Genomic DNA, 17331 nt, shown 5'->3' on the forward strand with positions numbered 1-17331 from the left:
TATATACATTTAATCTTCTATACTAGCAAACAACCAATTTCTTTTCTGTGAAAAGTGAAAAAATGGATATAAAATGGAAACCTTCACAGCAGAAATGGCTTGCAGATATTTTTAACGCACAAAAGCTATCACTCTTCAGCCTTTGCCTAGTCATAATTAATATTTATAATATACATAAAAATTAAACACATCTAAGTTTCAAGACATTATGATTCTGCTATATACTCTGGAGGTTTCCTACAAGTACTTACAGATCACAGTTGTGTTGTATCTCAGTGGCTTACAGTGTAAGCAGAATCCAATCATTGACAATAGCTTACTGGACAAAGGATAGATTTTTGAGCAAGGTAAAAATGTTACAGTTGAACCCACTATTTTTAAAATAAATTAACTCCGTCATTTTCAAAATCCTAATATGCTTCTTTCCAATTTAAACATAGGACTGGTGATGGTTTTCAGCTGGAGGCCTCCAAGAAAATGAACTACTGAGAAATTGTTTGAGAAATTCTCTACTTTGATAGGTATCCATGATCCAAAATTTTAAAATACTGGAAATACTAACCAGCTTTTTTCACCACCTCATCAGAAAGCCACTGAGTAGAAATAAATGATGGATAAACTACACCTTGTTCAACAGGATTTATGTTTTTCTTTCTATTCTTGCCAATATTTTCAAGGACAATTTGAAAAACAAACATCTTTCCTAAATTTGGGAAAAGTTACATTATAAAGCATAACTGATGACTTTTCTATTTCTCTGCAGAGTACTATACCCATCCATGACCAAAAAACTGTGTCTGCTGAAAGCCAAATCACGTCCACAGCAAGGTTCAGTTCCACTGGCACGAGCAGTCTATGGGCTCTTGAATGACGTACATAATTTCGGTGCCGTTTCCTGAGCAGCGCAAGGGCACAGTTACGACTCGTGTTCCAATTTCTCGACAGCATTTACAGAATCTTAGATGGCTATCAATATTGACATTGAAAATTGTTGCAGATGGGCATTTTCCATCACATGAAGCCACATTTACCTATGAGTAAAATAGAAGAAAATAAGAATGAGAATTAAAACTAGAAGTCTGAAATTTTATTATAAAAATATTACATTTCAAACTTCATTGTGATTAAAACCCATTTTTACATTTGAAAAGGACTCTGGTCTTAAAAATTATTTTATCTTCTAAAATTCATTCATTCTAAGTTTAGCCACATTTAAAATATTTTTAATTAAACTTTTCTTTATTGTTTAATCATGTGTTTTGTTTCAGTCTTGTGCTATGGATACCAAAATTGAATCGTCATTGATAACTTTGGAACAGCACAGCTGAATCCATGTCCTTTTCATGTTCACAGATAAAAAGTTAAATTATTCTAAGTAAAATGAAGGGAAGTTTATGTTTTTCCTTGAAAGATAAAAAGCATATCAGTGCAAAAGCTTTTCCCTTTCTTATTTGTACTGTTTGTGACTGAGGGCTGTGTTATCACTCAAAGAAATATATCCAAAAAGTACATGCAGTAACAAACCAGCCCAGGCACAGGCTATCTAGAAAATTATTTGTGCTCTAGACTTCAGCAGAGCAAAGCTTTATCTCACTGTTACATTATGTGAGGAATTTTCTTAGCTGATATGTTGACAGGAAAAAAAATACTTTTTAATTAAACTTAAGCAGAGTTCAAATGCTGGGAAATCAAGGATGGCTATACAAGGTCTAGTTCTCTTTGTGACAGACTTAAATCTGATTTCTTCTGTGGGTGGGGCATATGAAAGATGCTTTGATCTACTCCTAAGCCTGTGATGAAACCTCCCATACCCATACAAATTAGACTAAAAGATTACTCTTATAACTGTGAAATTTCCTGAGATTTGGCAGGAGTCAAAAAAGACTTTTTCCTAAGCACTAGCAATCCCACTTATTAATTATAAAACACAATCATGCTCAGCCCTATCCAAAGTTTGACAGCAGTAGCCTGGACAAGAACATGTATGCAGCTTCCAGCCAGTCACATCAGATACCACCATTTGATAGGGCAAAATCACATGATGGAAAAAGAGTGCCAGTAGGGGAGCTGGAGAGGAGAGGAAGGGGAGTTTAGGGTATGAGGACATGAAAATCTGGAGGTACTTCTGTGGGAAGGGTAAGGGAACCTGGACTGTATGAAGGATATTCAGCCACCAAGGAAATTTGGAACAAGGAGATACTGGGAAAAGGGGGCTCTAATAAAGGTGGGATGGTGGCAGGTGTTTTTGGAAGGTAGAGAGGGAGGAAAAGATAAAGAGTTTACAACAGAGAGATGAAAAGGAAGGCTTCATTTGATGTATCATTCAAGACATGACCTGGCCAACATTCTTGTTGCTCCTCTCTGAACACTTTAGTTCTGCAGCAATGTAGTGGGACCACAGCTGAACAGAGCCCTCTCTCATACTGCAGAACTTATTCATAAAAGACACTAGAATGAGCTTGTTTCCACTGCCTATCCATTTGCCTAAATGCCATAGCTTTTAGCCTTTTTGTCTGCAGGAAAGCAGAGCTTGTCATAGAACTGGATGAAAGGGCAAGCTAGCTTTTCACCTAGCTTAAAAAAACTATGAGGCTTGACTAAATCTTCCATTTTAATATTCTTTATTTAGTCAATACCATGTCTTTATTTTGTTGTATTACTGTCTCTTACCCTAGGTTGTTGAAGTAACACTGAAATTCCCCAGATTCATCTCTTAACTATGGCAAATTACTCTAATTTCATCTATTTATGCTTCCTCAATATCAATCCTTCTAAAACTAAATAAATACATCTACAATGCATCCCTACAATTAAAATTTGACCGTGTCACCACTGACCTTCTATCAGGATGGCTTTTAACATGTGATGACATTTTGCCTCATCCCTAATGACTGCTTAGATTCTCCAACAGAATCTTGCCAGAAGACTTTTGGAAGTCTTCAGATACTTTGTCAATTGCTTCCCTTCCCAGTGCTACATGAGAAGAACATTTGCTGCTCAGAAATTTCCTGGGGTCTGTAGATGGGGCGACACCAAAGCTGAGAAATAAGGTGTCTTAAGCAGACTCATAAATAAATGGCATTATGAATTTATGATATGGAAACCTATGCAATGTGAGGGAAGACAGAGAGCATGAAGGTCTTTAAAGAGGAATGCAGCAGTTTCATCACATTTTAAGTTGGAACATTTCTGCTCCCCTTTTAGAGCAGGATATTATTTCACACTAAACAGTTCAGTGCCTCCATTAGTTAAAGTAATTATAGTCAGTATTTTTAATCTGAAGCCAGGTGTTCCTCCAGGTGGGAGGGCTCAGTAATAGAAATAGCTAGTTTTACTCTATTTATGGTAGGATAACATTCTTAGAATTCAAGGGTTTGCTTTTGATGAGAAAGCCGCACATTTTGTTGCTTGTTGTTAGTTATAACCAACTTTCTAATGCTTGGCTTGTCCTGCCATAGGCCCAGCATTGCAATTTTATGCTTACCGGGCTTTGACTTATACAGTCATTTTTTCTTATGGTTGTCCTGATTGTCATTTTCTGGCAAATCCTTTCTTCCTTTTTGCCTGATAAAATACAAAAAATGCATACTGAATCAATATATCTTCTGTAATGTATTTGATTCTTAAAAAAATTAAAGATATTAACACAATTTAAATAGTTACACTTTGTTTTCAATAATGTACACACAGAAATTATTACTTCCATAATTTTCTTTTTAAATATAATAATACATAGTTGCTGTGCAGTATAACCTATTTTTCAGTGGTGCATGTGAGCATCAAATGCCCCAAATAAGCTATACAAATTTTTTAAACATTAAACTATGAATATGCTTCATAGTTTATAAAACTATAAGCTATAAACTATTAAACTATGAATATGGTTTTAGATTGAACATATGGCAAGAGAAATATACACAATTAGAAAAAATGTATTGAGTCATTTTTAATAGTATTAGAATTAATTCTGTTTTATTGGGAATGTTGAATGCAAAGAGGATTTTGGTCATGCCTTTTAAAAAATTATCAAAACTTAACATCTAAGAAGGCAAAAGTGTGAACATGCTTACATTCTTCATGCTATTTTTCATGACTAAAAATTAAATGTAATTATATTATTTTGATATATTTTGAGAAATATGTCCTTTTATGAAGCTTTGAAAGAAAGACATGCATTTATTTGCTAAATATGGGGCACTTTTTATCACCAGAGCTGAAGCATGTAGCATATTAGGTCAGCATACAGGTCTAGGATGAGGGAAATACTGAATTTTTATATTCAGTCTTGGAGATATTGATAGGAGGGTTTTAGGGTTTTTTTATTTTGAAAAATAAAACTGTACAGTGAAAAGCCATTTTTTAACATATTCAAAGTCATAATACAATACCAAAACAATTAAACATATAATTTTTCATGCTTCACTCTGTATCAGACCATTATTACTATCTGTATAACAGCAGTTATTTAGATCTCCTTATCCACTCCCCATCAAAATGATCTGCTAGTTTTGCTGTATAACCATTCTGGACATACAGCAGAGAAAATAATAAGCACTATTCAGCAGTTTCTTGACCTTCCTTCAAGGTTGGTTGTACAGAAAACAATTCTTCTGTTCCCCAGAAGCTTGAGAGCGCTTTTATAAGATAAACGATCTCTGAGTAACCAAAATATTCTGCAACCACAGCTCCACTAAGTACTGAAAATTAAGTTGGCTGCAGAGTACAGCTAGATTTTAACAGGTGCCTTACAGAATCAAACTAAATTCTCTTACTGAACTAGCAGATCACTGTAGGAGAGAAGTTGTTAGACTATAACATCTCACTTTTCCTTTCTCAGAAACACTTAAAAAATTTTCTGTGATGTTTCAATCTGAAAGTGTTTGCCAGCTTATGTGTAGACAGTGCAATCCTTGTACTGCTACAAGTCATATAGAGATGTATATCTAACATTTCAGCATACAAAGTGCTGATGTCTTACAAAAGCTCTGCTGCTATACTTTCCTCTCTCCAGCCTTGATCTGTAAAGATCTGCATTTCAGCATCAGATGTGCTTTGTTTACCCACTCCTTATTTGAGGAAGGAGTTTTTGTGACTCATCTATCCTAAAAAGCACAGAATTATGAGTGTACTGCAACAGTTCTGTAACATTCTGTAATATCTGGTATAAAAAGTGTGTATTGCCATGGGATTGTAATTGTATGCGTTGTGTCCCCCTCCCCACCCCTGCCCTCAGTATTTTTGTAACTCTGTAAAATATATTATTTGTGACAAAGAAGAAATACAGCATGAATCCATATCTGCAAAGGTGACACCAGACAATAACACACATTCTTGCTCTATTTTAAGGCAAAAAGATTTCCATCATTAAATTTAGAGACCTGGGATCAGATTTAGAATCTCTTGGTAAGAGAATTCAGAATTATGATTTTCTTTAAAGTAACATTTCTTATTAAAACTATCCTGTACAGTAAGTTCATGTGATACAACCAGTTTCAACAATGAGCAGCAGGAAGAACCATCAACAGCATATAGCAGAAATGGATGAACCTAATTCTGACAGGTGCTGAGCAGTGAATCTTAACCAGGTTTTAGAAAATCACTGATTTGGGAAGGCAGCAGAGGATCAGCATGTCTCAGAATCAGGCCCAGAACCATTAACTGCATGGTAATATCCAGTAATGATGACAGCTATGACACATATATCAAGCAGTTCTTATATTATTTTCAAAAAAAAAAAAAAAAGGAAAGAAAATACATTATTAAAAATAATACCTGGTTCACAATTAATACTATCAGTAGGCACTACTGGACTAATGGCAAAGGGTAATAGACCCAATCCAGAACCTGGCAGAATCATTAGGAATAGAAGATTCTCATGAAATAAAAACATTTCTGTATAAATGATACTTCATTAATTCTTACACTGCCAACTGCAATTTTTCTTTTAGCAAAAGATGATGAGCTTTCCTGTTAGTCTTCTACAATTTTTAAACTCTGCAGCTGCTTGAAGTTTCACTAAAGATGGCCTGTACTTTATTATTATCCTGGTTAACACAAAACTGGAATGCTTACTTTTAAACCAAACTTTTGGAATTAGTCTGTCTATGGCAAGGTAAGAATTAAATATTTGCACTCACTTTGCATGCATTAAATCAAGCTCTTTCAGAAAAGTTATTTGCTCCCATTAAAATCCCAATGTGTTGCAAGCTCTATTCATAAGTACTCTTATCTTAACTGCTTCCCCACAGGGCACATGCTTTTAGTTAAAAATAAAAATAAATAAAAATAAAATAGCATATAATTGTATGGATGATATCTGGCAGTTTTAGCAGCCACCTCAGCAAGTATTTCTGAAGTATAACAATGCCTTTCCTGAGGCCACAGAATATGGCCAAAATTATAAATCTTCTTGGTGAGCAGAGAACCAGCAGTCAATAATTTTAATAATTTTTAAGACTAATTTTCTAAATAATGATAACAAAATTTTTTTTTTGGGGCAAGGGGGGCAGATTTTTTTTTTCCACACAGTTTATCTCATGAGAGAAAGATTATTGATTAGTAAGATTTTAGTAAAATTCTGGTATGTTACTTCTCTATGGTGATTCTCGATAATAAAACATATTCTGTTGCATTAAAATAGCTTTAATTTTCCATGTTTTGGTTACAATGGAACAACAATATTTGCAGTTTCCTTTCTAAGAATCACATAGCTTGGAAGTTTGGCATTGTTCTGTTTTTTATAAATATCAATACTTCCCCTTATTTCTCCAAATTATATTCAATATATTGCACTTCCATTTTACGTAATAACAGTGCAATATATGGTTATAAGTCTGCAACTTGCTATTCAATAATATTAAGTAAAAGTTTGTATACAAAAATTCCAAAGACTAATTTTCTTTTACTCTACTGTTGAACATAAAAAAGGCCAAAAAAGAGGGTTAAGATTTTCTGTAATGCTGAACATGTCCTTGCTCTACAGAATTAGTTTTAAAAAACATAAACATATATATACGCACACATGCATAATTATATAAGTAGATAATAAAAATTAGTTCTAGTCAAAACTGCAGAGAAAACCAGTTTGTTCTCAATCGATTTTTAAAATTGCATAAATTGTGAAAGCTTTGTCATTTTGAGTCACATTTAATCATATTTTAAAGTTACACACAGGAAATGTGAATGTATTACCAGATATTAAAAGGTTGATTTTATATAAGCATTGCTATCATCAATATTTCTCTAATTTTTCCTCATTTTGGATTTAAGAAAAACATTCCAGTATTTTGGACCTAGAAAATATGTATTAGGCATACAGAATAAATTGCTAAGTTTGAAGATGCATTGCAAAATATCATTGAATCAAGAATCACTTTTAAGAGGAAAATTCTTGTCTTTTAAGGTGAAGATCATATAGGAACTATTTTAGACCCAACTTAAGAGAATGTTTTAATTGTTTTAATTGAGACAATTTTAATCTTCCATGGGTTATATTTGGAGAGATTTGATTATACTCCAGAACAATAATGTTAAAAATCACCAAGTCAGCAGCCAAATTAAGCAAGATCTCTTAAGAGTTGTTAGGTAACTACAACAATTTTATGAGATTTGCAGGGGGAACTGCATGCTTTTTCCCTCTTTATGTCCCGGCAACAAAGGTTAAAAAATAAGCCCTCCAAAACCAAAGCTAAACTAGCACATATTGCAGCCTTTATCACTTACAGGTCTTGCAGCAGCCATCATTATACGTCTGCACAATTCCTCCATTCTAGGAAAATAAAAGAAGAATATAGCAAAAAAGTCTGGACCTAATACAAAGGGAAATTTTATCTCAAGATATTCCACATTTTAAAGACATCAAACTAATACAAAGTAGTGACACTGAAATCAACAGAATTACACAGATATGTGTCAGCTGAAGGGTTGTTTCATTAATTATTTAGAGCCTTTGACACTGAAAATGAGCTCATTATGATGACAATTTTAATTGTGTTCAGTTGACATCTGATTTAGTTTCCTTTGAAGAAATCATTTCGTTTCTATAAGCATGTTTTTATATAATCTACTATCATCCATTTCCCCACCATGGAGATTTATAAGGATCGTTTCAAAAATACATGTGAGTAGCCCAGATCTGCACATCAAGCAGACTACAGAAGATGAATAGATGCTATCTATTGCTGATGTTATCTTAGGATAACAACAGACAAAAGACAGACATTTTTCAGCTTCTATCTTTTCATGCAAGCATATATTTTTTACCTCCTTACATTAAATAAGTTGTTCAAGAACTTCTTAAAAGAGCACTTAAACTCAGATATTCCTGAATTATCCTGAACTGCCTGTGAGAAAAACTTTCTTCTCAGCTAATGGCTCAAGCCTATGCTCAGCATCTCTCAAAAACAGGTCAGACTGATTCAGAAAGTTAATTTTAGGGCTCTGTTCTTTAAAAGCTTAACCTAATAGATCTGAATGGTGTCAGAATGGTTCCAAGGAAGAAATTCAAGCATTAACTCAAAGTAGTACAGGCATTATTTTTAAATAGAATACTTTCCTCAAGACTGGAAGAAATAAATGGAAGGGATAAGTAGGACTAGTACTAAATGCATAATCTGTAGCCAAGGCAACAATGGTACTTACCCTTTCTACATATATATTTACTATTATTTGTAGCTCATATTAAATATAAAATGTACTGCAAGTGAAAAATTTGACAGGTATTATAAATTTAGAGAATTATTAAATTAGAAATTAAACCGTAAACAAATATGCAACCTTTTTGAAGAATACATGTCCTTCAAAGCAGTTTATATGGATATGCCACATTTATATTTTTAAATATATGATGTAGGTAGATACCCTGGATATTTTTTGTTAGGTTACATAAATTTTAGTTTAAGAGCTAATAAAGTTTATATATACTCAGTCATCTCCCTAATCATTGCACAACTTAAGGGCTTTTTAATATAGCTGACATTTATATGGAGCATTTTTTTGATTTATAGATCTGATTTATTTATTGTGTGTGTTCTCTGAACTTGGCAAAGTATTATTCCAAAATAAGGCAAGACATAGCGATTACCACTCTTTATAGTGGCATGTCAAGCATGATTCCAGTTCCAAAAGCAGTCATCAACAATACCCAAGCCAAACTTTTACACTCCTCACAGATAATTTGTCAGTTGGAAAGAAAACAGGAGTATAGGAAATGACTGCAAATTGCTCGTTTACATGTTTTTACTTACCACTTTTTTAATTTAAAGAAAGTGCATGAAGTTTGCCTGCATTTTGGAGTGCAAGCCAAACTCCAGAGCAATTATTGTCACTTACCTTACTCAAAGTACAAACCTTTGTACACTCAGTGTCATTAAATGGGGGGCAGACAACACTTGATCCCAGTACAATAGCCCCTGCAGCAGTCTTAACACATTTGTAGTTGGTGCAGTTGGAGGTCCACGTGCTTCCTTCCTGAATATATAAAACAAAGCTGTTGTTAGGAAAGCCAAAACACTTCAGCTTTATTTCCAACCCAAAATATCTATAAAAGCAGTGCCCTCATGCTGTAGCATCTACTGGAGTGGAAAGTCTGCTGCAGACCACGAGTAGGTGGCAAAAAGGAAAGACCATCCTCTAATTACCAGAGGCTACTCCTCCCTGGAGCCATGGCTCTACTCTCCATGCTGAGCATGCTGCTGAGCATGGGTGCCCTACTGCAGAATGAAAGGACTTTGTGCCCGTTCAGTCTTTTCTTTTGCTCTGAAATCAATTGGAATTATGAACCAAGTCATGGCCACATCTAAATTTCTGTGCATGTGGATGCTGGAGCACACCATCAAGACTCTGAACCCCAGAGCCTCAATTTGCACTTTTCCTTTCTGTAGTAACCAGCAGGAAGAGAAAAGTGGCCCTCAGAAGAGGGGGACAGAAGTCCTGATGTAGACTTAGAAGCTCTCAACACCTCTAAACCGCAGTACCTAATATAGAGTCACAATTCTGCAGTTAGAGCATATCCAGCCTTAAGTACATGATTTGCAGATCTTTGCAGGAAATATTACAAGCTGTGAGATATTTACATGTGTGAAATGGCAGGTTCCAATCATACATCATAAATAGTCTCTAAGCATGTAACCAGCAGTAAGGAGAAGATGAAGCAAGAATGACTGCATGAGTTAACTTAGAAATGCCTGTCAGACTCCTGTCTATTATCATTACAGTTACTTATCTCTGTTCAAAGGCACTTACCTCATACAAAATCAGTGTTCCATTCTCTGTATGAAAAGAGCAGGACACATTTTGACACGTACCACAACAAGTATGGTGACTGAAGGAAGGAATATATACTTGATGCTGGAAAGAAAGGAAAGGAAATAGACAAGCTAGTACTTTTTAAACATACATTATATGAAAATTCTTTGATTTCTGAAATTAAAAACACCAAGGAAAACAATGGATGGATGGATGGATGGATGGATGGATGGATGGATGGATGGATGGATGGATGGATGGATGGATGGATGGACAGTTAGACAGATTTGTTTACATAGGCTGCTAGAAACTGCCTCTCAAAATAATTGTGCAGACACGTGATACACATCATCACTGCTAAATTCTCAAGTTCTTTCTGAGTAAACAGGACTAGCAAAAGTCTTCACTAAAACTTTTATCCTAGTTGTGCAGTTGTGTTCACAAATTGCATAATTCCTGTATTTTAAGAATACTCACAGCTTCACATTGCTGGGAGCAGTTCATCATTGTGAAATGCATGGCATTGTAGCCTGTGTTCTGATCTTTTTCTTGTAAACACTGTACAGTGTAACAAAGGTCTCCATCCAAGTACTGAATCACTGACTGTCCAGGATTCAGTACTGTGACCTCTTGGAAGATGCACACATCATCCTTCTCTAAAACCAAAAGAAATAGATGTTACCAGAGGGGAAAAAAGAATCATTAAACAAATTAACAGAAGCACTGGTAAGACAGAAGTAGGGCAAATTCCTATTCACTGCAAAAGTATTCTATCTTTTAGACTTGATTGGTTTGTGGTTTTAGTTACCAAACAAGATGGGGAGGAATGATAACTCAGTTTTAGAAAATGCTGCAAAATGCGAAACTGCCTAAAACTGATAGTGTTCCTACTACGGAAGTAAAAAAAGTCTGTTGTTCTTATTTTAAAAGTATTCTAATATTTAACACAATCACATTGTGATTCTGCACATCACAAAATGTGGCCTTTTTGCCAATTAAACTACTCTGCAAATACCTGTGGTCCAGTAATCTGTTCAAGCTGTACTGTAAATATGTGCTTGGCTCTTGGAGGCAGTTCAGCCTGGGCTGTTGCCAGGACTGCAGCTTGCCTCTGCACCCCCATGCACAGTGCAGCTGAAATCTACTCTACATGGGTAGCTCAGTGAGGGAAGGGAGCAGATCTCTGATCTTGATCTGGCCACCTCCTCTTGTGCTGGCTGAGCAAGTCTGTTGCTCTGGGCAAGATTTTGTCTCATTTGTGTTGAAAGACTAGGAGCAGCTGCCCTGCTCACACTCAGTTACTGTTCACAGCCTGTTTCCTACTTGTCTCTCACCAGAGAGGCTGTACCTGACTCTGAAAGCATGGGCAGTTCTACAACACTCCCACACTCTGCCAGAGCAGACACAAAATGGATGGCACAGCAGGCAAAGCAACATATTCAGAAAATAAAGTATCATTGCATAGCTACATAGACACACATCAAATTAAGATAAAAGAGCTTTTACATTTGAGAAGGTGACAATGACCTTAGTTCTGCTTTCTCTGCACACCCTTTTAACTAAAAAATAAAGCACAGCAATGAGGAATATAAAAAGTTACCACAAATGTAGTGAGTGCATCCACAAGCACTGGAAATACTGCTATCTATTTTTTTAACTTCTCCCTGAGTACAGAAAGATAAAAGTTTGCAAAGTCATGCACAATTAAATGTAGTGCTACACAGACAATTTTTCTCTAAAAATGTAAAATATTACTTTCATCACTTCCACCCCTGGTTTCATAAAAGAGGAAAATTGTCATGTATTCAAGAAAGAGTAGCATATTCAGAGTTATTCAGTGTATTTATCTCTTAAAGCAGAAAACAACACTTCATTTTCTGTAGGAGTGCATAGAATAGCAGAGTGAATAAACAGCATTTTTTTCCTGAGACAAAAAGTTATTTCTATAATAAATATATTAGCAAAAGATTGACTCCTAAGGATTTTCTTTCAAAAGATAGGTGAAAGCTATTTAAATCTAAAATTCCTTAATAGACTTTACATTAGGCTGTCTTCAGGTAAGGAAAAAAATTTCAGGCATTGGATAAGGAAAATATGGTCACTATAGCATTAATGGGAGTTTGAACATACAGTCATATTTTTTTCCAGATCACATCCCTATTATGAAAAACTACACGAGGAGCAAAATATTCATGACTGCTCATATCAGCAAAATTCAACAATGTTAAATCATTTTAATCAAAAGCATATATTATTAACAAAATGGCACATTTCTTCAGATGATACATATAATCATATAGCTCATACCTCATTAATTATTTTAAAATGTGAATTATTTATGTAGAAAGCCTTACTAGCATATTGTTTCATGTCAACACTGAACAGGATAAAATTACAGTTGCTTTTTTTCTTTTTCCACCTTACAACACACAAAGTGAAATTTCTCCAAGGAATTGGTTGACAACTGTGCAGACACTTGGAATTACATGCTTGAGCTGGGACTGCAGGGCAATCCCACCCTGTCCCTGTTACTCTTTACAACTGAAACAAGGAGTGTAAAAGAGAGGAGTAAGACAGCTCAACACCATTACTAACAGTATTTAAAAGACATCACTTACCAATTTACAGGTCAGCATGGTAGCATTTTCACAACTACATTCTAAGGAGATAAAGAAATCTCTGTTAATCAATTAGCTAACTCTAAGTTTTGGTTAAGAGTTGTGACTAAAGAATAAAGCAATAATTACCACAGTGCCATTCCGGACAACATCGCCCAAGTATTTTTTCCTTCACAGGTGTCATGTCATCTGTGCAAATCATAGGAGGCTCAGAACAAAGATTTTCATCACAAACTAAATGAGGGGGAAAGACATATAAGAACTTATTCAACTTTCCTTCATATTTTCCAGCTTACATTACTTTTGATAAACTATTTTTAAAATAATTTTATTTTATATAAATGTTATTGTGTTTCTTAAGTATCTGAACTACACTTGGAATGAAAAACAAAATAAAAATTTTCAAAAGTGATTTTAGTTGTCTTAGAACATGTTTAAATTTTCAGAGAACATCAAACAGGAATCATTTAATATTCTTCCTATTTCAGAGTTACTCAAGAAAATAACCACTACCAAAGACATCTAAACCCATAATCTTTGGGAAACATAGGCTTGATATGTACTGTGAAGTGCACTTCTGTAAGATAACAGGGAGCAACTGCCCTCCAGGTATGATGCTAATAAGAAAATATTGCCTCCCTTATCAGAAGCAGCTTACTAGGGCTGTGAAAGAAGATCAAGCACTAAGATCTAACTTTCTCCCTGCCAGAAATGGGAAAAAAAATGCCAAAAGGTCTTTGCAGAAAATTTCACCTGGGTAAAACTGCTAGGAAAAGGAAAGGACCAAAATACAGAAACAACCAAAGTAAAAATTGCTAAAGTCCAAACTTAGTGGAAGTCAATTTCATTATGTGAAATTAGCCTGAAAACTGCAATAGGATGAAAGTTAATCTAAATTAAGCAGTTGTACTTTTAGATGTTACTTAAAAATGTATAGCACAATTTATGTGTTTTATGAGACTAGGAAAAGGACTAAGTTACACTGCAAATATTTTTCTTGTGCCTGCTCATTGTTTGAAGAGTAGTCAACCCAGCAGCATTTGAAATCCTTGGTCTACTCCTTCCCCTAGAAGCTAAAAGTGCAAAGAATCTGCCTAAATATTAGTGACTTGTACAACAGAGGAAAACCAGCGTGGAAGCTGTTTTATTAAGGTGTTATAATATATGAAAAATTGTATATTTGTACTCCAAGGATGGGATTCAGGGCCACATTAATATATAGGTATTTAAATAACTGTGAAGATAACCCTATTTCTGTCTAGTGAACTGAATAACCTCTCCAGACTCCACTGATGAGGTTTGTTAGACCACCACTGGGCATACCAAGAACTTTGAATCTGTGTGAAATTTGGTACTTCTACACCCTCATTTCGACCTCTCAGTCTATACCTGAAGCCCACTCTAATTGCCAAACCTAAACAAGTTCCTGCACAGCCAGGCGCTGTCATTTTTACTGAATTTGGTGATGTATCAACCTCTCAGCAGTTGCACTCACCGCAGTAGTAATGAGGACAGCAGTAGTGTATGGTATTAAGGTCTACAGTGAGAATTTCCCCTTCACTACACAAGGGAACAGGTTCAATACAGGATTCACAAACTAAATAAAAGAAACAAAAAACAGACATGAACAAAGTTTAAAATAGTAAAAAGTTAGCACATGTGAATTCCATCTAATTGACTATATAAAAAGTAATACTGCCTTTGTTACTCTGATAATAGAAATTTTAAGGATTTTATGGATATTAAAGCTAAACAAAGTTCAAATATGGTGTTCAAAATTGTGTTGGAAAAAAAAGATCCCCAAACCCAAGAATAATGATCCTCCCGTCCACCAGATCTGTGTGAAGTCTCACTCCAAGGATTCCTGCCTTGGGTTATTTTAGAATTATAGTCTGGTTTTGTAAATATTTGACTATTCCTTAGCTCTCCATAAAAATACTAGAGGCATCTTACCACAGAGATGAGAGAAACAACAGGGATCTTCCTGTTTTGCCTCAACAATAAACTGATCTTCTCTGCAGTCAGGCTGGGAGGCATTGAAACAAACTGAAGGATCACATTCTGTAGGACGTGAAACAAACATTGTTTTAAAAGGAGTCACTGAAACAATATGAAAAAGATTTTAAAAAATATTCTTCATATGCTAAGTAAAATAAAATACCCCAAATTTACTGTAAATCAGAATTAACACAAAACACAAAGACAAAAAAAAATACTAGAGAATGTTTAAAAAAACATACATCATTGCCCAGTGCTATTTACAGTGTCCCATTCTGTTAACAATCAAGACAACTTGTAATGCAAATTTTTTTCCAACATATAATACATCATGGAAAACTTTCCACTAACTGTGGTTTTGTATTTCCCTTACCACATCGGTACTGTGGGCAGCAGGACAGGGGGTGGTAGCCTACCACTAATTTTTCATTGGGTTTGCATGTTGGAATTATGGCATCACACAATGACATGTTACATTCTGTGGGATAAAAAACAATTTTGATGTCTTTAAAGAAATACTAGTGCGAGTCCTATAGTTCAGGCTATTTATACCATCTAATACAGAGATCCACAAAACAAGAGCAGCCCAAGTCAGCTTAAAGTTCACTCCATACCATCATGTAGACTTTTGTGCTCAACCCAAGCAAGCAGTAATATCCTTCTTCAAACTGGTATTTACTTGCTCTGCTCCCTGTGCATGAAGCCAGCTATAATGTCCCACTGATATTCCCTGAGCAAATTGACAATACAGCATTGGTTACAGGTATCTAATAAGCAAAAGCACCACATCAGATGGACCATATGTTCTCATTTTCCTTGAATATGTTATGGAGAAATTAGTATATTTTGCTTAGTGTTTTAGGAGCAATAAGCTTATTCTTTTTCTAAACAAACATGGCTAGGCAGAATATTAGTATTCAGTCATCAGGTCCCAGAAAAAAGCTTCTGGGAAACACCAATAGATCAGAGGACACTGCTCATCACACCAAAGTACTAGAAAGAAAAGCAAGCAATCTCTGACCACGTCCCCAAATACCAAGATACTTCTATCACTGAATATAAATCAATTTATTATTAAATTCTATGCAAGAGCTTTAAAAATATTTTTAACAGAAGTTTTTTTGAACTGGTGGACTTCTAAGAAAAAAATTATTTCAGTGAATAATTCTTATAATGAATAGAAGCCTCAATTTCTGGCCCAACCAGCCACAAGTACTTGAAAATTAATTCTAAAAAATGTTACCTTGAATCTAAAGTTTGTCATCTGCCTGTGAATGTGAAGCAGTTATTTTATACTTCTGTTACAGAAAACAAGTTTGGTACATACCACAAACTTTCTTGGGACAGCAAGCTCTCTCTTCAATAACATGGAGTAGAACTTCCCCTTCTCTTTCACAGACTGGTGGTGGATCTTCACTGCACTCAGGTTCTACAGCAATAATGCTTCCATTTTCTAAACAGCTGTACATGCAGCACCCTCTCATGGACCCATTCCAGATCTCCCCAGCAGAGCGGGGTTGTCCTTTATTATCTGTACATGCTGGAAATGAAAAAGAACCCTTTATTTCCCTTCAACAAGCAGACAGCTCCCATTTCCTGCAAGCAGCTGTGACTTGCATAAAATTATTGCATAAAAAACTATGGCTGTGGAGCATTATGATAAAAGAATCCAAGAAAGGATGATGACCTTAAAAGCCCCAAAGAAACAAATGCTTTTCTATGGGTGAAAATGGGTGAGGGCAAGGGACAGAACCTGCCCATGTTATTCCTTCCTAAGTTCCCAAGGGAGGAAAGCCTGGGAGCTATAGAAGAATGGCCATCACTTTTCCCCCAGCAGAGGTACATCAGCACTGGCCCTTAAAGCCAAGTTAACTGAAAGCACAAACTGCTCTAGCTTGAGAAATGTTAGGCTCTGTTGAAGGGTCCTTTACCAGATTCACATTTACTGAGGATTGACACAGAACTTAAGCTTCTCTCTTACCATGAACTGTTAATATAACTATGGTTAATATGATCATAAGTGCAAAACTACTCTGTCCTACTGTACTTACTACATTTTTCTTCTGGTATACAGAGGTCTGAGTCTGTTCTATGCAGAATGGTGCCGTTTTTACACACACAGTCTTCCCTTAAATAGGAACAGGGAGAATCTTCATAGAACCATTTATTCAAGCATGTCTTGGCTTCACAGGGTTGCACACAAGGCTGGTATTCCTTGCCCTCAGGGCAGCTCAGTGCTGCAAGGAATTAAAAAAGGATATTGAGTGTTTCTGTATCCTTTCAGCATTTCATTGGTTAAACAGGTAGTAAAAACAAGTGAGCACAGAAAGCACACATTTGTACTTTAAACAGTACTTTAGGTAAGCAACAAATTCAATAGAGATTAAAATTCATTCATGACTAAATGATGTATTCTCATCTTAAGAACTTGTACCCTGATTTACCAGCAGTGTGATAAAATGAGATGTTA

General features: G+C 35.3%; 1 protein-coding gene across 1 annotated transcript in view; it reads right to left on the reverse strand.

Moving 5' to 3' along the window:
- Positions 1–830: 830 nt before the first annotated feature.
- The window catches only part of OTOGL (otogelin like), an 89718-nt gene continuing 73217 nt past the window's right edge, over positions 831–17331 (reverse strand). Inside the window, exons 45-58 of the mRNA XM_066550706.1 lie at positions 16913–17098; positions 16189–16401; positions 15235–15339; positions 14817–14924; positions 14359–14460; positions 12993–13097; positions 12864–12904; positions 11846–11909; positions 10723–10901; positions 10243–10347; positions 9349–9468; positions 7723–7768; positions 3485–3564; positions 831–1031 (exon numbers count right to left, since the gene is read on the reverse strand). Of these exons, the coding sequence (XP_066406803.1) occupies positions 831–1031; positions 3485–3564; positions 7723–7768; positions 9349–9468; positions 10243–10347; positions 10723–10901; positions 11846–11909; positions 12864–12904; positions 12993–13097; positions 14359–14460; positions 14817–14924; positions 15235–15339; positions 16189–16401; positions 16913–17098 (1655 nt within the window). The remainder of the gene's footprint in view (positions 1032–3484; positions 3565–7722; positions 7769–9348; positions 9469–10242; positions 10348–10722; positions 10902–11845; positions 11910–12863; positions 12905–12992; positions 13098–14358; positions 14461–14816; positions 14925–15234; positions 15340–16188; positions 16402–16912; positions 17099–17331) is intronic.

The sequence above is a fragment of the Molothrus aeneus genome, chromosome 5 (assembly GCF_037042795.1).
Source record: "Molothrus aeneus isolate 106 chromosome 5, BPBGC_Maene_1.0, whole genome shotgun sequence".
Lineage (NCBI taxonomy): Eukaryota > Metazoa > Chordata > Aves > Passeriformes > Icteridae > Molothrus > Molothrus aeneus.